Source organism: Quercus robur, chromosome 3 (assembly GCF_932294415.1).
Source record: "Quercus robur chromosome 3, dhQueRobu3.1, whole genome shotgun sequence".
Classification (NCBI taxonomy): Eukaryota; Viridiplantae; Streptophyta; class Magnoliopsida; order Fagales; family Fagaceae; genus Quercus; species Quercus robur.
The window spans coordinates 1927009-1948789 of NC_065536.1; the positions used below are offsets into that span (position 1 = coordinate 1927009).

The 21781-nt window shown below is 34.3% G+C and overlaps 1 protein-coding gene, 1 long non-coding RNA gene and 1 pseudogene across 4 annotated transcripts; 1 reads left to right on the plus strand and 2 right to left on the minus strand.

Annotated features, from left to right (window-relative positions):
• The first annotated feature begins 764 nt into the window (after window positions 1-764).
• LOC126716516 (ABC transporter G family member 37-like) lies at window positions 765-10633 on the plus strand (annotated as a pseudogene).
• A 1712-nt stretch (window positions 10634-12345) lies between these two features.
• LOC126716643 (uncharacterized) lies at window positions 12346-15534 on the minus strand. 3 transcript variants are annotated; one of them, XR_007652214.1, is made up of 6 exons: window positions 15443-15534; window positions 15157-15295; window positions 14526-14644; window positions 14170-14367; window positions 13807-13959; window positions 12346-12834 (listed from the first exon to the last, which is right to left on the minus strand). It is a non-coding gene; the product is annotated as an uncharacterized LOC126716643 (long non-coding RNA). The 3 variants fall into 3 exon arrangements; XR_007652215.1 differs by having other exon boundaries at window positions 12351-12834; window positions 14225-14367; window positions 14526-14624; XR_007652213.1 differs by having other exon boundaries at window positions 12351-12834; window positions 14225-14367.
• A 3132-nt stretch (window positions 15535-18666) lies between these two features.
• On the minus strand, window positions 18667-21465 carry LOC126716517 (putative disease resistance protein RGA3). The gene has a single exon (XM_050417335.1). It carries the CDS (start codon window positions 21463-21465, stop codon window positions 18667-18669), a length of 2799 nt encoding a protein of 932 aa, XP_050273292.1.
• Between the last annotated feature and the right edge of the window lie 316 nt (window positions 21466-21781).

The following is a 21781-nucleotide window of genomic DNA, read 5'->3' on the forward strand; positions in this document are numbered from 1 at the left end:
ATAAAAATACATATATGTTGATCGGATTGTCGGATTGAATTAAGGATAAAAAATTGCTAAATGTTATATGTAATTACCAAAGTTTTATTAACTTTATAACAAAAAGTTATTATAACATTATAATAATACACACACATGTAACAAACCATCTTTATTTCTTAATTATTAAATTATATAAATTTATATTTTACACACAAGCATCCATACACATCATAATTCACACGAATAGTATTATAACATAAAGTAATGCATACAATCAATATTAGACACACTTACACATAATATAAATTTATAAAAAAGAGTGACATTTACAATTCACAAACACTTACTTTTTACTCTTAGAGTTAGAAATACTTGTAATAAGAATATTCAAAATTTAGGTCAAGGTGTGCAAAAATATTTTTAAAAATAAATTAAAGTATTAAACTAATAAAAAAAATTTAAATATATAATTTATTTATTTATTTATTTATTTTTAAAGTCAGGGGGTTCCTTTGAACCCCCTGAATATAGAGTAGCGCCCCCGTTTCCACACCTTATTGGATAATTAACTGAGTTTTGTAATAAACCATGGTAATATAGATGGAAAAGAGAGAAATAGCCTAAGTCAACTCCATAGTTTGCGGCATTAAGTTTTAATTTACTTGCTATTATGAATAAGTGTTACTTCATCAATTGAACATAAGCAAAGTTTATACATATATATGCACAGCTCTTTCTACCCCGTTTTCCTTGCAAGTTGAGGCTCTCCAAGTTCAACGAAAATGGCTCAGATGATTGGTAAAGATGATATAGAGTCACTGAAAATTGAGTTGGCAGAGATAGGAAGAAGCATTAGATCATCTTTTCAGCGTCGTAGCTCAAGTTTCCGAAGCAGTGCTTCAGGATTGAGCTCTACAAAGGGTGGTGATGTTGATGCTGATGCTGTATATGCATTGCAGTGGGCTGCAATTGAGAGATTGCCAACATTTGAGCGGCTCAGATCGTCCTTATTTGATGAGGATGGTGATGATGTTGGTGCTACTGATACTAAAGAAAAAAGGGTTATTGATGTTACCAAGCTTGGAGCTCAAGAACGGCATGTCTTCATAGAGAAGCTCATCAAGCACATCGAGCATGACAACCTTCGCTTATTGAGAAAAATTAGAAACCGGATAGACAAGTAATTGAGCTTTCTACTTTCTTGTTTACTTTCTTCTAGTAAAAAATCATACATGCAAGATATGAATGTAGAATCGTTATGAATGGAATTGATGCCATAGTAAGTCATACATATATAGAGAAACAAAAACTTGCATTGCAATATGAACATTCATACTATGCAGTATTTGAACATTAATTAGTATATCAAGCTGCTATTTTTCCAAGTAAAAATCATGTGCAAGTATATACAAGAAACATGGATGTAGAACCAAATTTGAATGGAATTGATGCCATAGTAAGTCAAACAAAGAGATTAGAGAAATAAAAAACTTGCATTCCAATATATGAACATTCATACTAGTATACTACTATTCATTATTGCTGCAATTAATTGCTCTTAGGATTATTTTTCATTGCTCAACGAGCTAATTAATGTGTATATTGCACTTCTTTTAATGTCTTCATTTATACTTCTGTTCTTGTGTATATGAAGGATTCATTTTGTTGAAACTGAACTGTATTTGCAGAGTTGGTGTAGAATTGCCCACTGTGGAGTTGAGATACAAAAATCTGCGTGTGGAGGCAGAGTGTGAGGTGGTTCATGGCAAGCCATTAACAACTCTATGGAATTCTTTTAAAAACATGCTTTCTGTAAGTACTTTCTTTTAAAGAGTATTTACTATTTAGAGCTTGATCATATACTATTTTTTCAATGGATTCTGGACTACCTGGAGTATGAATTTGGCCAATTAGCAAAGAAAAATGGATTAGGAGTTAGGACCAATTAGCCAAAAAAAAAAAAAAAAAAAAAATAGTGCAGATGCAAGTGAAAATGCATACAATTATGCAAATTGTCTATACTCTGATGTGGCTATCTGACATTTGACAATTTTTTTTTTTTTTTGGGTAAGACAGTTGACAATTAATCTAATGGAGAAACCTGGATTTTCAGAATCTTTTTGAATTGAATAAACTATAATTTATTACAGATATAAAATGTTTATATTATCTACTATATATAAAAATATTATTTTTTTAATTTTTAACTTTATTTTTTCCAGTTATATATTTTATAACAAGTATTTTTTCTCTCCTTCTTTCTTAATAGGTATTCACTAAGCTACCAGGTTCAAAGTCACGACTAGCTAAGATAAGCATAATTAACGAAGTTAGTGGTATCATAAACCCTGGAAGGTAGCTATATGCCTTTTTCTTAGTCAATTTTATGATTTAGGTTTTATAGTCTTTTATTCAATATACTGGTAGTATATACATGCGATGTACGGATTAATTAAAAATTCTATGTAAAAGATAAATTTATTTTAAAATAGTTCCAAAATTTTAGTGAGTCACTTGACATTTTAAAATAGAGTTTCATCTAGATTAAATTATCGAAATACAAACATATATTAAGCTACTTGATATAAGGATGATATTTAATGTAAATTGTATTATATTAAAATAAAATATTATGATAAATTATCAAAATAATTGAAAATTTTTTTAAATTTTATTGAAATTTAGCTAATAAAGTTTAGCTGAAATAAACTATAGTTGGATTAGAATTTTAACTTTCTTGAAACTTAACCAGTAAGGTTTTTTTTTTTTTTTTTTTTTTTTAAATTTTTTATCTAAAAAAAAAAAAAAAAACCCAGACCTTATACCTAATAAATTAATAGCCATATTGAAAAAGGAATTTATAAAGCATATGATATGGCTATCTTCTGTTACCTTACATACATTTTTGTCTTCCTTGTAAACTTTAAACTAGAAAGTAGGGCTATAAATGAGCAGAGCCCAAGCAAAAAAAAAAAAAAAAAGGTTAATGAATAGGCTCGTGACCAATAGGGCTTAATAAAAAACAAGTCGTGCCTAGGCTCGTTTATGGGCTTATTAATAAGTTTTATATGGGCTTGAAAAATAGACTCATATCATAGTAAGTTTTTTCATTCATTGGGAGTCGAGAGAACACTCTTCCAAATCAAATAGGCCTGAGAATATGCTTAAAACGGGTGTGATAATGTATTTGTGTAGGATCTTAAGCTCATGAGCTTTATATTGAGCTCGAGATTGGCTTGAATAATGAATTAAGTTGAACAAGCTGAGATTAAGCTTTTAGACATTTTGCCAAGCTCAAGTTCAAACATTGTTTGTAGGCTTGGTTTGACCTTGAACCAAGTTTGAACATTTTACTTTTGTTGATGAGCTGAGTTTGAACACTTAATACTTGACAATGTTTGGTTTATTCAAGCTAAAACCTTTTTTAATCTGCTAAAATATATTTTCGAGGGACTTGCAAGTTGAAACTTTTTCGGGGAAAAAAAATCAAAATTAAACCAAAATTTTTAGAACAAAATTATATTTCAGCCTTTTCAGTTGTCATTGTAGTCCCTTGAACTTGGATATATCATTTCTCGTTAGTATTCATTCCCTTTTTTTCCCCTCTGAACCAATTGTCTTTGAGCTTTCATCTTGCTGCTAATTGCTATCTCAAACTTATCATGGATGCAGTCATGTTTTGTACTATCATTTCTTGTACATGTCACCCTGTTCATCTTAGCTGCACTTCAAGTTGATTTTTTCTTGAATACTCTTTAACATACATAATAAACATAATCATCAATTGAAAAGGAAAAAATACTGAAAGATTTTTGGTTAAGGAAATTGCAACAGTTAAAGTTCAAAGGATCTCTTTTACTGGATAAAAAAAAGTTAAATATGTATTTACTGTTTCTGTGGTGCATATCAGCACATGGATGAATAGAATTATAGATATACTTAAATTTAGGTTCATCACTTTGTTGGCTTGTCCATACATCTTCGAAATGGTATTTATTTTAATGATAAAATTGGATATTTTCATTGCAAAACTTTCACTTGGGAAGGTTATAATACTTTGATATTTGTAATCTTCTTTGATATACTACCCTCATAATTTATGATGCTTTGGACTGGGAATATTATCCCTTCAATTTGCACTTTGTTGTATAAAACAACAAGAACAATAACAACTACAATAGAGTCCCAAAACTTTGTGGTCGGCTATGAATCTTCCAGACACTAATCTGGGCGGGGAATTTGTAATCTTTTCTGTCATTCTATCTTATCTAAAATCATACTCTATTGCCTCCTCAATTGACACGTTCTCGTTCATAAAAAGCCATATGGGGATTTTTTTTTTCATAGAAATAAAGAAGTTGAAAGAAGTGTATTTAATGGTTTTACCTTTCTTGTAGGATAACTCTACTGCTTGGTCCCCCGGGTTGTGGGAAGACCTCCCTTTTGAAGACTCTGTCAGGAACTCTAAACCAATCTCTCAAGGTTTCACACTTTCACAATACTGAAAATGACTATATAAACCATCAGAATGAAGATATAAAAATCAAGAGAATCTCAAAACTAAACCTATCTACATTCTGGAAACTTAAAATTTTAAAATTGAAATATGCTTATCCCCTTGCCTTAAAATTAAATATGCGCATAAAAATGAATAGAGTTTTTGAGTTATTAACTTTTTCAATGGGATGTACTTTAGTCTGTTCGCAAGTGCTGTATTATTTATCTATTTAATTTTTTCCAATAGATTACTGGGGAGATTACTTATAATGGATACAAGCTAGAAGAGTTTGTCCCTCAAAAGACTTCAGCTTATATTAGTCAAAATGACAAGCACATTTCAGATATGACTGTCAGGGAAATACTGGATTTTTCAGCGCATTGTCAGGGTGTTGGAAGCTGAGCAGGCAAGCATTCCTTAGTGTTCACATTATAGATGATTTAGTTATGATGTCCCTTCACTGCACAACAGTGACAATAATAACAGCACCATTTGTTGTTGGCCTAATGAAGATATTATGGTGGAGGTCAGTAAAAGGGAGAAGGGAGCTGGAATTATTCCTGATCCAGACATAGACACTTACATGAAGGTACCTATTGCATCTCCAGTCTTCTTTTCCTTCATGTTTGTGTAGTCATATGTACTTAGCATGGCTGAGTTTTTGTTCTCTATATGTATTACAAGGGGAAGCCAACTGATTTTGCTACATGAAAAATCAACATCAAAGGTTAACTTGCTTATCCTAGTTTTTAACAACAAACTTGGAAACAAATCCCATAAAACTACGTGAGAAACCGTTTTTGCTAAATTGATGGAAAACTTCAGATAATGCGAAAAATGATTGATCAAGCACAGTACTGGTATCAAATGGAAGTACCCTACAGTTATGTTTCAGTTGATATGTTCTCTAGGAAGTTCAAGGAATCTCCTTATGGAAAGAAGCTAGATGAAGAGCTTTCAGAGACATATGATAAATCCCAAAGCCATAAAGATGCTCTTTCCTTTAGTGTGTATTCTCTTTGTAAATGGGAACTATTTAGAATATGTGCTTCAAGGGAGTATCTTCTCATGAAAAGGAATTCTTTCATCTATATATTCAAAACAACGCAGGTGAAGATTCATACTTTTGCGTTTGTTTCTCATTCCCTTTTTTCTTTTGGACAGCCACCCGGGTGGAGGAAAACCTATTAATCTGAAAATACTGCATGTATCATGATGACTGTATTTTTACGGACCCGGATGGATATTGATATTCTTCATGCAAATTACTATATGGGTTCCCTGTTTTATGCTCTTATCATCCTTCTTGTTGATGGAATTCCAGAGTTGTCCATGACTATTCAAAGGCTTGAAGTCTTCTACAAACAAAAAACATTTTGTTTTTACCCAGCTTGGGCATATGCAATTCCATCAAGTATTTTAAAGGTTCCTATTTCATTTGTGGAATCTCTAGTTTGGACATGTCTTACTTATTATGTTACTGGATATAGCCCTGAAGCCGAAAGGTGAGGTTGACATGAAAATATGTAGATTTATAATTGCAGTTCCCCCTATTTTGGTTCATCAACTAGAAATTGCATATCCAAAGCTTCTCAAGTGCTATAACCTCAAAAAAGCATTTATACTAGTACTTTCTTTTGCTCAAGAAGTCTCATTTTTTTTTAGTTATGAATCTCTGATCGTTTTCTGTGTGCTCAGGTTCTTCCGTCAGTTCATTCTTCTTTTTGCAGTGCATTTATCGTCATTATCCATGTTCCGTTTCCTGGCATCAGTCTTCCAGACCAATAATGCTTCCATGACAGCTGGTAGTTTTGCAATATTAATATTGTTAGTATTCTCTGGCTTCATTATAACTCAATGTAAGGTTATCTTACCTCTTCTCCAATCTCATTCTAATATAATCAATTAAAAGGATGAGCTGAGCTGCGCATCTGGTTGCAGCTTCTATGCCTGTTTGGTTGAAGTGGGGTTTCTGGGTTTCACTTATCACATATGGAGAAATGGGCCTTTCTTTAAATGAATTTCTTGCCCCACGATGGCAAAAGGTGAGTCTCTCATTACATAACAAATAATCCTTTGTCTATTTTTAGCTAATACCGCAACTTATGAGCAAGGGGCAGACCTACTAGTTGTATGGCTCCTCCAAAGAGATCGGCATTGAAAGACAGTCATCTCTGATCAATATGTTATTTCTTGAATACCAATATTCTTACTTAATAGTGAATCTTAGCTGATGCTCTAATGTCTTAGCTGGCTTCAAACACTAAGCACTAAGTAATGCACAATCTAATTACAATTAAACATTGTATACAATAAATTGTCTGCTTATACATGCTGCTAAACAACTAATTTGGCTGTAGGACATGTGCATTAATACTCCTCGTATAAACCTGTCAATAGCTTGCCGTTTCTGTAATTAAATTTTTCATTAGCATCAAGAGTATATATATGGTCTTATTGGCTAAGTTTGTTTTCCTTTCTTGTCTGTAGATGTTATCCACAAACACCACCATAGGGCAAGAAATACTTGAAAGCCGTGGACTGAACTTTGATGGATATCTTTATTGGATATCACTCGGTGCCCTATTTGGATTTATAATTGTTTTTAACATTGGATATGTCCTGGCCTTAACTTTCTTGAAGTGTAAGTTTGTGTTCTTGATTGTTATTATATTTTAACTTAAACAGCAATGCAGCAATTGCTAGATTTTGATTCATCATCGTTTAATAAACAGCTCCTGGATCGTCTCGTGCTGTTATCTTGCATGAAAAGCTCTCCCAAATACAGGGAAGTGAAGATTCACATGATGGTTCCTGTCTAGAAAAAAAGTCTGGAAATTCTCCTGCACAGAATAGTATAGAACCAAATAAAGGTTTTATCAATTTTATTGTTTTTCTGCTTATTCTTCAGATCATTACTGTAAACATATATTTCTCCAACATTTGAACGAGTGTCTTGTCTCAATTAACGGGTAGAATGGTATTACCATTTACACCCTTAACAGTAGTGTTTCAAGATGTGCAATACTATGTTGACATCCCCTTGGTAATTACATTTAATTCATATAAGGTTATGGTTGCTGCTGAATTGATAGCTGTTTACATTACATCATATTAATTCCTGTCATTGTTTTTCCTTTTTGGCTTCTAGGAAATGAGAGAAAAGGGATTCACCAATAAAAAACTCCAAATTCTTTCTGATATTATGGGTGCATTGAAGCCTGGTGTTCTTACAGCATTGATGGGTGTCAGTGGAGCTGGGAAAACAACTCTTCTGGATGTCTTAGCCGGAAGAAAGACCAGTGGCTATATTGAAGGGCACATAAAAATTGGAGGGTATCCCATGGTTCAAGAGTCGTTTGCTAGGGTGTCGGGTTATTGTGAACAAACAGACATACATTCTCCTTAAATCACAGTTGTAGAATCGGTGATATTTTCTGCTTGGCTACGACTGTCTCCTCAGATAGACTCAAAAACTAAAGCTGTAAGTTCTCTATGTACTGACATGAATCAAAGGTTTGGTTTTATATTCATCATTGAGATAATATTTTGTGAAAGCTACTGTGACATGTCATGCAGGAATTTGTGAATGAAGTCTTGGAGACCATTGAGCTTGATGGAATAAAGGATGCCTTAGTAGGCGTACCTGGCATTAATGGTCTATCAAATGAGCAGTGCAAGAGGCTTACAATAGCTGTGGAGCTTGTTTCTAACCCGTCTATTATCTTCATGGATGAACCAACAACGGGTTTGGATGCAAGAGCAGCTGCAATTGTTATGCTTGCTGTGAAGAATGTAGCTGATACAGGAAGAACAATTGTTTGTACCATCCACCAACCAAGTATTGACATATTTGAAGCATTTGATGAGGTAATTTTTTTTTAAGAATTTGAAATTGTAAGGGTAAGTAAAATTGTAAAACCAAGAAGCCGTTACATTTTCCTTGGAGTTTTATTAATCTCAGAAATACATGCATTTGTACTGAGGAAATAAATAAAGGCCTAGAGGTTTTTTAGATTTGACTGAAATGAAGAAAATATTGTACTCTTGAGGAGAAGCAACCAGATTATAAATTTGTGAGATGCATTCCAGCCTACTACCCAAAAAGAGTATATGAGACCCTAGTGTTGGATAATAAGCAACAATTTTCTTGTTATTGAATCTAGAATAGTTACTTATCTCATGCCTTTCTTGCCAATGCAACTAATTCTTCTAAAAAGTGGAGGACATGTAATATTCTCGGGATCATTAGGACAACATTCAGCTTGTGTTATAGAATATTTTGAGGTCAGTTTGATGTAGCAACGCATTTTATCTATTGCTTTTTTCCCCCTACTTTCATTTTCTTTTAGTAATACTGTTTACTTTGAGTAATTAATTTTATTGATCTTCTTGTTACTGAACTTTTACTTTGACAGAGTATCCATGGATGTTAGAAGTCACTTCTATATCCACAGAAGCAGAACTTGGTGCAGATTTTGCCCAGAAGTACAGGGATTCTGCTTTATACAGGTGAGTTGCTGAGTTCAGCTACAATTGCCATTGGTTTTGTTGCTGTATAATGTGAAATAATGTCTCTACTAGGTAACTTTGATACCATGGAATTTCTGCCATGGCTTCTTCCTGACGTAAAGATAATTAAATCAAAAACCATTTGCTTTTCTTCCTTTTTGAAATGCTGGGGGAATGGCCTTGTGTTTTGTTTGTCCTTCCTTATAGTGTTATAAGGTATCAAGGTTGTGCTAGTCTCTCTTAAGAACATCTATTTTGTGGAACAAAATATTGTCCTCAAGATGAATGATCTTCATATGACCTGCATTGGCATTTTAAAATTTGATGTGATTTCTAATATTATCCCATTTGCAGGAAAAACATGGAGCTTGTAAGGCAGTTGAGTAGTCCACCTTCTGGGTCAACAGATTTGTATTTTCCTGCACGCTTTTCACAAAATGGTTGGGGACAATTAAAATCTTGCCTATGGAAACAGCATTTGGCTTATTGGAGGAGTCCTGCATACAACCTTATGCGTATCATGCATACGCTTATAACAACTTTAATTTTTGGGGTGCTTTATTGGATCGATGGAAAAAAATTGTAAGTTTTAATGTCTAAGATTTCTACTACCTTTACAGAATGTTTATTACATTTTAAAAGTTTCTAGTCCTACCTACTGGATACCTTGGCAAAATTGAGCTTGCGCATTGTAAGTGACAGTAGAACCAGAATTTCTTTTATGAAGTGTTTGTCTAAAAAGCGTGATTCTTACAGTTATAGATTTTTCTTTGCTTAAGATTGTGCATCTGTAAGATATACAATTTTCTGTGTGATGTTGTAGTTATGCAAATATCTAATTTTGATTCTTATTTTATCCATTAGGAATAACCAGCAGAATTTGCTCAATATATTTGGTTCCATGTATGTTGCCGTGCTCTTCTTGGGCATAAATAACTGCTCAACAGTTCTACCATATGTTGCAACAGTTCTACAATATTTTGTTCCTTGCTCTACTTCAACTATTTGGGAATGCTACTTGTGTCATTGACGCCAAACTTCATGGTAGCTGCAATTTTGTCCTCAGCCTTCTACACAACATTCAACCTCTTTGCTGGTTTTTTGATTCCTAAACCGGTAAGTTAATGCTACAAAACTCCTCTCTATTGTGGCCACAGAGTAGGTATGGGCGCTAAGATTTAAAAAGCAAATATAGTAGAACTGATCATATTGTTCTACTCTTGCAGCAAATTCCAAAGTGGTGGATCTGGATGTATTATCTAACCCCTACATCTTGGTCACTCAATGGTATGCTTACATCACAATATGGAGATATAAATAAAAAGATTGTGGTATTTGGAGAAACCAAAACAGTTGTTCCATTCTTAGAAGATTATTTTGGGTTTCACCATGTCCAGTTAGCTATTGTGGCGGTTGTTCTCATTGCCTTCCCCATTGCTTTTGCATCCTTGTTTTCATACTTTATCGGACAGTTAAAATTCCAACGTAGGTAGAGGATGAAGATGTTGTCCGTTGCTTGCAAGCCCTTTAGTTTGCAAGTAATTGTTGATTCAATGTAGTAAGAACTGTCGCATATTTATCAAGTAACGTATTGCTTCAGTGTAATAAGAACTACTCTAAACTTATCAAGTAAAAAAATTATGTGTACAATATTTACATTTTAGATAACACAAATTGTTAACATTAGAAATTCAAATTACAACATTCATTGTCTATAAACTACCTTGCTAAGATATTGTGTTGTATGTAACTCTATACATTCTAACTTTGAAAGGCATATTCACAAACACACTATATATTTGGGATTTGTTGCATGACAGATCTAGTTTTATAATGGACATGTTGTAAATTGTAGGTGAAGTTCCCATCTCATCATCGAAACTGTTATATTTGCGACTGTCATATATCCAATTATTTGATATCATGGGTCAGCTTATTAGATTTGCTGATACTTCTATGCTAGACTTTGTTCCTAGCTGTACTACATTATTTGGGAATGCTACTTGTTTCATTCACACCAAACTTTATGGTAGTTGCAATTTTGTCCTCAGCCTACTACACGATATTCAACTGTTTTACTAGTTTTTAGTTTTTGATTTCAGAACTGATAAGCTAAGGTTGCAAAACTGTCTCTAGTGAGGCCATAGTTAGGCCTGTCCAAGACCACCCGGTAACCTGACCCACTCGAAATTCCAACTGACTCGATCCAGAAACCGCCCGATTCGACTCCAATGACGGGTCTGCGACGGTTTCTGAGGTACCCAACTCGATTCCTGCAGGTCAGTTGGCGAGTCCTTGCATTTAAACCCGATTTCAATCAACCCGACCGATTCTACCACCAAAAACGCCACCAATCTCCACCTCCTAGACATTTTCTTAGTTGATTCTTGCCAGATCCGACAAGATCTCGATGAGATCTGGCGTGATCTCATCGAGATCCTGTGAGATCTCTTCGAGATCTGCCTAGATTCGGCAAGATCTTACCATAAAAGGCTAGTTTTGAGTCAAATTCATCAGATTTTGGCTAGATCTGCCCCATTTTCGGCTAGATTCGACCAGATCCAACCCTGACTGAGACTGACCACCTTCCGGCGAAGAACTATCCGATTCGACCTGAGTCTTCGACCGGTCAACGTCGGGTCTGAAAATTTTTAACCTGGCTTGATCGGGTCGGTCGCAGGTTGGGCACAAACCCGACCTAGATCGACCTGTGGTCACCCCTAGCCATAGTGTATTTGTGAATGTGAAAACTTATGAATATATAGTTGAACTTGATTATATATTGTACCACTCTTGCAACAAATTCCAAAATGGTGGATATAATTGTATAGTTTGACCCTTACATATTGGATGTTGAATGATTTGTTTACATCGTAATATGGAGCCATAAATAAGGACATTGTGGTATTGGAGTATTTTAAACAATAAACTAGTAAATTTAATGAAAAGACATGGAAGTTTTATGCAGTAAATGAGGAGTTAGTGTTTTAGTCAAATTTTGAATCCCTAGTGTGGAGATTTATCGAGTCTAAGTGTAATTTTTCTTTTAATTGTATTCACTAACATTTGGCATTTGAAAAACCTAAAGCTATTGTTGCAAGATCTGTTGTCGCTGATGTTCTGAGTTTTCAGGTCCATTTTATGTGCTTTGGGTTCTTCATAGATCATTGAGAGCTATAACATGAATATGCTGATTTTATGTAGCTTATTGGAAATTAAGGGTTAGCTTATATGGTTTTCTAGTATTTCTATGCAACATTTTCTCTACTTCAATTATCTGGCAATGCCACTTGGTTCATTGATACCAAACTTCATGGTAACCGCAATTTTGTGCATGACCTTTTGCAAGTAATTTGTTGATTGATGTACTAATCAATGATGATAGGAAAATTTGTTGCGTTTTGTAAGATTGGTTGTAATTGATCAAGTTATCATGCAAGCAATCAATCTCAAAATACACACCAAATTTTACGTGGAAAACCCTCTAATGTATAGGGAAAAACCACGGGACAAACCCGATCAATCCACTATAAGGAAAATAGAGATTACAGTACTTAAGTTTATGCTTACAACTTTGAATACACAACAAATTTGGAAAATACAAGAATATTAATTCTCTAGGAAAAAATATAATCTCACCACAAAACCTGAGAACTTGGACAAGCACCTACCTCGCCTTTCATGTTTCACCATGTGATGTGATATGCAAGCTCTAATGCCACTATGAAATGGTGAAGGAGTTTCTTTCGTAGGTATTTCTCAAAAGTGCATCCATGAGTTAAAATTTGCTCAAGTACAAAATATGATTCGCCACATACTAGAATTTGAGTTCTAGTTTAAATCTGACCAAAAGAAAATTTTAACATGAGGGTTTGACATGCACAAAAAACAGTATGGAAAAGCATGTTATGATAGAAGGTTAATAAAAATATGATGATTTAGCTTACACTAAAAGAGCACAAAAAAATACAAATAAATTGGCCAATTATCTCGTCAAATAGGATCACTTGATAATGATTTTTTGAGAAATTTATAACTAAATTTCTATTCACTAGGTATGAGAGTTATCATAACATGAATAAAATGTGCAAGATTCACCAAAGAGATAAGGGGAGATAGTTGAGTTGAGCAGGAAGGAAGAATCTGAATTTCGAAGGGTTGAATATGCAGCATCAGATGCATGTTGATATTTGTCTTAAGAGTTAGCCATGATAGTTTCAAGTTATTCTGTTGCTCAAGGTCCCATGAGAGTACCTTGAAGCCAATGTTGACAAGGAGGCTATCAATCCCTGGAAGAGGTATACAGACCAAGATCTAGGGGAATAGACATTTGCTTATTCTTCAGTCATAAAGGATTTTGAAGATAGATATGATATTTATGAAAGTTTTTGTAGAAAGAATTTGTTCAGAAAGGTATAATATATTGGTGCATGTCAAATTTACAACTCCCTATGTAAATTCCCAATTACAAAAACTACTAAGATGCTAAAGGTGAGATGCAATCAAGTACTAAAGTCTCCTACTCTGCCTAACTGTGAAGCAGAAGTTGAAGTATGACCCCTCTCAAAAACAGAGGATAGTCTTCGAGCAAAATCGATATGGAAAATGTCCTAGGGCTGCAATGCATGTCGGAAATGGAAAAAAGCTTTAAAAATGCATTCCATATCCAATATCCCAGAGCTGCTAGGTATGTCGGAAATGGAAAATCCAAGTATTTTAGTACAAATACCAACAAGTTGTGCAGATTACCCACTAATGAACATTGAAAAGCCTAATTTCCACAAGAATAAGAAGAACAATAACGAAATATATACCCTAAAAGGGGGATCCGGGGGGATTTCTTGGCTTTTCTTGAAATTGATTACTTGTACTGAGTAAACTCACACCAGCAATGATTGTGAAGAGGCCAACATCTTTCAACCAGCAACATTCATGTTGGAACTAGAAAACAGCAACCTGAATATGCACTGCACAGGATCAGAAAATAATGTTAAACAAATGGTACCACATCAGCAGCTTCCAAACAAGCATTTCACCAGCAGGAAATTAACTAACAACAGAAAAATGATCATGCCACTATTTTGATTATCAATTCTATGCAAATTATAATGAATCTTTTGAACTGTTTTAGAATCAAATCCATGGACAGTGGACCAAAAATAGAACTTGAATTGTACCAGTGGAAAACATAAATCGGTATTCACTAGGCCACAAGACACTACTGATGCAAACCTTCCACGTAAGCCTGATGATAACGAAAAAATAAAGTACATGAGGCCACAATGGACAATATTGGCTGCAGCAGACCAACATTCTCCATGCTTAGAACTTTAAAACACTGGCTGGCTACTAGCTTAGCAAGCTTCATCTTTGATCTGATCCATGAATGACAACCAAATCCACAAATTAATGTAGAGAATGATATAAGAAAGTAAGAGTTGCAAGCCAGAAAGAGCAATAATTGAAGGAAGAAATTGAGAATTGGTCATTGGCAATAGTACTATGTAAAAAGGGAAAACTTAGGAAAACTTACTTCCTTTGGCAGTTCAAAGTCCATGCTTGCATCCCTGAGTGCTTGCTGAACATATATTCTCCGCCCTCCTAGGTCTCTTGTAAAGTGACTAACTTTTTCCTAGTGGCAGGGATTTAGGGCTTTTTCAGGGTAACAAACATCATTAGAAGCAAGAACTTTGCAAAGAAAGCATACTTTTTTAAATGATTAGAACTATAATACTTTTAATCACAATGAACAACAATGTTTATGGTCTAAAATAAATATATAGTAGCCTAACCTCTATTGAAAGGAGGTATAACATGTTAAGAGGAATTTCAAAGTATAGGCATTAAACAAGGGATGAGCATCATGAGCAATACATGAGAAATCAAAGAGTGATCAGAATGACTCTTTCTTTTTTGTTTTTTGTTTTTTTTTTAAATTAGGTTCACTAGTAGGACAGACTATTTCCTGCAACAGAGTGTCAATTATACCGTAAACTTTACTACTAGAAAATATCATTTTAATTCCTATAATAAAACAGAGCTACCAAACACTTTATTTAAATGAGAAGCAGCAATAACAATGGAATCAGAAATCAAACAAACAAAACAGAAGTTCAGGGAAAAATATATTTATCCAAAAATAAAAAGTTAAGGGAAAAATATACCATATATGATATTTTGAGTCGCTTTATCTTCCTCACTTTCCTTTGGTAGTGAACGCGTAGAGTTCATGGTTATTTTGTTCCACAGCTAAATCCTTGACCTTCTTGATGGGGTTTTCTCTTTGGGATTGATCTTCCTCATCTGTGGTAAATAATCTGTCAGTACGGTATATGTACATGTTAATCTGTTGGTATAAAGACAATTGTAAAATCTAAAAGCCTTTGTCTATGATCTGAATCATGAGTGACAAATAGATGATGATTTTTTTGAGATTTAATCATAGGTTACACTAGGAGATGAGCTAGATATGACATTATCAATGATTTTTGGAGGTCCAGCCACAAAAGCTTTTGTGTATACAGCAAATTTCCTACAGAGAAGAGTACCTTTAACACAAGTTTCAAATGTATAAATTATAATTTTGTAGCAACTTCTTGATATCACATAGTCCAGTCCTTTCAAAATTAGGGAACTTAGAAAACACCAATTTAACTCCAAAACACAAAAAACCAATAAAAATGGTAAATCAAATTGCAATATCTCGTAAACCAGAAAAGCCGCTCATGAGCTATGTCTACTCCCATTAAGCAAAACTGATGAGATTCAAATAAAAAATTATCAAACAGATATACTGGAGCAGTTTGCAAGGTAAAAACAGCTATGTAAAGTTAATTCTTAAGAGTTACTAATGGCAGAGAAGATATTTTTAGTAGATTCCTGGATCCTGAATGCTGTAGAAAGTTTCAAAGGTGCCACTAACACCCTTATTCTCCCAATTATGGTATCATAAATAAAATTACAGTCATTTGCAAAAGCATTCCCTCTTAAGCAATCTTTGCTTACCAATACGGACCATAGTTTTGAGTTGAACCTGCAATAATAAACAAGTTAAAGGATTGAGAAAATAAACAGATGGCATAAAACCATTTAATCAAGATTTGAAGGTAAGATTGTTTTATAGCACTGAACATACACTAACGCAACTTCTAGGATCACTATCTCCATAAAAAATAGCTAATAGTTTTTGTTGGCTATGGTTTGTTTCACATGACCCAATTTCCTTTTATCGATTTGTAATAGCAAAAATTGAAAGCCAAATTCTATTTGCACTCAATTTTATTCTTTATTTGCTCCAACTCAAATTAATTGCTTAGAAAGGAATCAATATGAGATTACAGCCCAGCTTTGAGGAACTTTCTTTTCGATAGTTACAAAATATATCAAGGGAAGATGAAGTGCTTCTGAAGTCTAAATAGACAAATGCTAAGCAACTAACAATATTCAAATCAGAAACTTTGCATTGATGAAACTAAGAAAATATTTTGTTAATGCAATGTCTTCATTTTAGTTTTTAGCCATAGGCCCAAATAAATCAGACTTGTGTCTAATATATTTACTCGATTCCATGTGTCTAATACTTAAATATTCAAATTGCATGCGTATTTTGAATTATAGTTCTAACGATAGGTGGAAAAGTAAAGGAAATCATGGATACAATGTGGTAGTGCATTTTGATTGGAAACTCGACTACTAATTAAGAAATAAAAACAGATGGAATTGAGTACATATATTTATCTAGTGTTCTGTGATTTTCAATATCTTCAAGGAAATAAACAAAATGGCAGAAGAAACTCCTTGAGTGAGACAGATGGAAATAAAAAGGAACAGAAGTCACAACAAACCAATAAAAAAATTGATTCACTACCAAGAATGTTGTTCTGTGATTGGTACTTTATCCTAAGTATTTGTAATAAACTAATATCGTCATATCTACTGGTGGTTCCTTCCCCCACTTTGCACTCTTCCATGCTATGAAACACCTCTACCTCTGAGACAAAGAAAAAGCACAAAATATTGGCATAAGAACTTGATAAATAGCAAATGACCCATTAACCTCAAGACTAGATAAATGAAAAAAGGATTGAGCTATGGGGGCATCCCTCTTTTCTCTTTAACCAGTTGAATGAAAAAAAGGATTCAAGCATTCAAAATTATAGATTTTCAGATGTGATAACGGGGCTTTTGCACCATATTTTTCATAAGTAGTGGGGCTTTTGTATGATGTTAAGATTGAATGAGACCAAATGAGAACAGAAGATTTTGCATGACGTTCTGATTGAATGAGACCAAAAAATTCCCTGGCCCTTAAGGGTTGGATATAAAAAGCAAATGCAAAAGCATCTAAAGAAGAATATAGAGAAGAATTTAAAGTTACCTATAGGTGAATCAGAATTGAACTGCCCAGGGTGAACAATAGTAATATGGCTTGCCTGGCTTCTTCCTTTTTCCTTGCACATATTGGTGAGTAATTCAGGCATATCCATTTTTGAATGTCACTTCCAAATTGGGCAACTACCAATGGTGAAAAGAAAAGCAAGCATTTCTCATCTCTTTCCCTCCACTCCTGGTGGTAACATCCCACACTTCCCCCTCTTCCATGATACGAAATCATTAAGACGAGTAATCCGTTTGCCTTTGTATTCATCATTGCCTAAATGTATAACGCTAAACCATGAAAATTAGTAAACTAATTTCAAACCCTAAAACATGAGGCTGGAAATTACATGAGCTGAAAAATGGTCAATTACCTAGCTCACCATTCATCAGCCACTGTATAATATGGATTACACATGGTATGTTCCATGATGCATTTCCTTGCTTCCATTATGAAATGATAGAGGACATGCTTCTGTGGCCATTTCTCAAATGTGCATCCACATTTGAAAAATTGATTCATCACAAGACATACTTCCTAGATATTAAAATCAGATGTTTGGTTCAAATGAGGCCAAAAGAGAATCAATTATTTAAAATGAGGTATTATGGATGGAGAAAATGATAAGGAAAACCAGACAGATGATCATGAAGAAAATATCAAGATATACCTTGGCTTTGTTAATTGATATTTTGTTATAATAAAAGAACAAGAAGAAGAAGTTACCCATGACTAGAACAGACTGAATCAAGTCAAGAATGGAATTTGCCAACACACAGACAAAAGTCCTCTTTCACCATCATCATCCAAAAATCTCCACTTGTAGCTAAACTATTTAGGGAAACATGTCTCGATTGACTCGCAAGCCTCCTTCAACAAAAGAAAGCCATATGAGTTTTTTGAGATCAATCTTTATACATAGAACAAATCGAGAAAATAAGGCAAGACCCATATATTAATATTAAACCTTAAAAGAAATAGAAAGAGGTAGGTAGTAATTGGAGTTGTTTTCACTACATATTTTTTAAGCAACCACATTCTATGCGTGCTAGTTATTCAAAATCAATGAGAATTAGATAAATTCATCAACCAACTTTTTATTTTCTGTGGGAAATTTTGGCAGGTAATTAGAATGTTTAATTTATTTTTTTTCTTTTTTAGTTTTGAAAAAATAAAAAGAAGAAATCCAAAGAGAAGAAGAAGTTACCTGCGGGTTAAATTCCTGACCGTCTTTTTGCAGAGTCTGAAAATTACATATGATGTTAGGGATGTGGGAAACTTTGGACCAGTCCTTTCCTCACCCTCTTCGGCAACGTTCGCTGAGAATCGAATTATATCTGATCTCCAATTTCTGTAATGGAATTGTATGAAGGAAGTTCGGTAGCGACTTTAACTTTGGGCAGTCGAAAATTTCCAACTTTTGAAGACTTGGCATTATGGTAATGATACAGTCTTCTTCTTTCTCTTCTTCTCCTCCAATGCCAATCCATTCTTCCCACTCACCCAAAAAATCAAATGTGAGAGATTTCAAATTTGGGAATACTGTTATCATATTGTCTTCCTTCTTCGTTTTGGGTTTGATTCCCAAAAATTCATCACCCACATTTTTCAAATAATTCGACTTTATTCGTAATGAGTTCAGTAACGGAAGCTTCCCCAAAGGAGGCAAACACTCTAAATTTAAAGCGTAAATATCAAGTTTTTTCAATTTGGTTAAAGACAACATCCAATTAGGAAACATTGTCAGTCCCTGGTACCTTCCGATAGTTAAATCTTCCAAGTTTGGAGGTGGCTCTAAGGCATTCAGAACTAATACATCCATCTCCCTTATTATTTCCCCACGAACTCTTTCGTCAAACCATAGTAACAAAGTACAAAGGCCTATCTTCTTCTTCAGTTGTGCATTTTCAGCCTCACATGCATTTACCTCGCTCCCCAACCCATATATCTCAAGAGTCCCTTGAAGGTGATTCAAATTTCTTAATTCTCCCAATCTACATCTTTCGCTATGATCCTTACCACTTACGCTGAAATAATTTAATGTTCTAAGAGAAGTCAATCTCCCAAAACCTCTTGGAAACTCTACGTTCGACACAAAGTAGCTGAACTTTAAAATAAAATGTCTTAGGTTAATAAGTTTACCCATCCCTTGCGGCAATTTCGGGACATAGTTAGTACTTGCAATTTTTAAAATTTGCAAATTGCATAGATTACAAATGGTTTCAGGCAATCTATCTCCACAATAATTGACTATCTCAAGATACCTCAAATGTAGGAAATTTTCAACTTCAACCGGAAGTTCCTTTAAGATAAAACCAGGTTTACAATTCAAAATTAATATCCGTAAACATCTAAAATGCCGGAATAAAGTAGATAAGTTACAATCACCACTATATGCAAAAATTAGGGTGCGTAAACTTTTTGCACTATAAATGGACTTAGGAAATTGGGCTTTTGTGGGAATTTTTAACTGCAAATGGCGATAATTTTTATAATTTGATCCCAACTCTATGTCATTATTGATTGTGAAGCATTCATTTTTTGACATTAATTGCGCAAAGTCGTGCACTATGTCATGCATTTTGTACATTCTTATCTTGCCATCATCCTTATCTTTCTCAAAATCTTGAAAGAAAGAGCGTATGACTAAATTTTCAAAGTAGTCTCTGGCCATGATTTCTATCTCCATATTGGCCTTTGGAATTATATATCCCTGTGCCATCCACATAAATACCAACTCATTGATTGAAAAGAAATAACCTTTCGGAAATATAGCACAAAATGTGAAACATCGTTTCAATGGTGAGGACAAATCATAATAACTCAATAACAATGGAGCAAAAAGACTTTGTTCCACATCTTCTAATTCCCACAAATTGCTATCCAAAATACACTTCCATTCTTCTCTACTTCTCTTGAAGTGCATGAGACTCCCTAGAGTCTTTGCAGCAAGTGGCAAGCCTTTGCATTTGTCTACTATTTGCCTACCAAGATCTTCTAGTTGCTCACTTTGGTTAGGATCCCAATCAAAAAATGCTATTTTACTAAACACCAACCAACAATCTTCTTTAGACAATACCTCCAAATTAATTGTGCTTGCACTTCCCATCATCTCCGCAACTCTGCTTTTACGCGTGGTAACTAAAATTCTACTACCTTGAACATCACATTTAAGTGCAAGTTTGAATGGCTCCCACATTTTGTAGTCTTCCGTCCACACATCATCTAAGATAAGGAAGAACTTCTTCCCCCTAATTAATGCACAAATCTTTTTCAATAGACTTTGTAATGCATTAATTTTAGGGGATTTATTTGTAACAGATTCAATAATTTCTTTGGCAACCTTGCACTGATCAAAAGGATCGGAAACACAGACCCACATTTTTTTTTCAAAATGGGCTTGCACCTTAGGATCATTGTAGGCTAGTTGAGCAAGAGCCGTTTTTCCGATACCTCCCATGCCCACTAAAGAGACAACATGGGGGCTTGTTTCTTCTTCACTACCCGTGCCCAATAGCATGCTCAATAGATCATCCTTAATGTTATCACGACCACATATTTCAGACATATCAACAAATGAGGTAGTTTGTGGTCGCTCAAGTACTTTAGTGGTAGGGTCATTGGTTAACTGAAACTGGTACCTATCTTTCTCTTTGGTAATCTCATCTAATATTCCATTCAGTTCTTTTATCTTGTGAGCAATGTCATGACGCAAAACAAGTTTATCAACTTGACAGAAACAATATGAAGGGGAGGGGATAAAGGAGCATACCTTCTTCTTCAGAACAGGAGCATCATCAACATTTTCTTCTTTCTTCTGAATTGCTGATTTGATCATTGAAGTGTTCCACTCATCCACCACGTCTTCCATCTTATAGCATGCGTTGTTGAGCTTTTCTAACCAGACCTTCACAGCTTCTTCAGTAACTTGTCTTTTCTCAGCATCATTGAGCACTGCCTTCACAGTTCGTAGATTGCCTTTAAGCTTTTCGATTTCCTCGTTAACACCGATGACCAACCTTATTTCTTGTTCTGCCTCCCTAGCAGCAACTGAAAGCAGCTGCTTAATGAGATCAGTAACAAGTCCCTCAGCCATACTTGGAAAGTGAAATTCCGATTGACAATATAAGAAACAGGAAGTTTCCCGGAGATTCAAATGGAAAGGGGTAATGGAGAAACGATAGACAAAGAAGAATGTAACGCCCCGGCCTAAATAAAGAAAAAAAAAATTTTTTTTTTTAAGAAGCCACACGTGTGACCCACCTACGCCACTCTCCTCAACCACACAATCTCCCCATTACCAACTCATATCTCACCCTCTTGGCCGGTCACCTCTCTACCTCATTTGTTTTGTTTCTTTTTCTCACAAACACACACACGGGATTTTTTAGAAAATAACTATAAAACCCAAA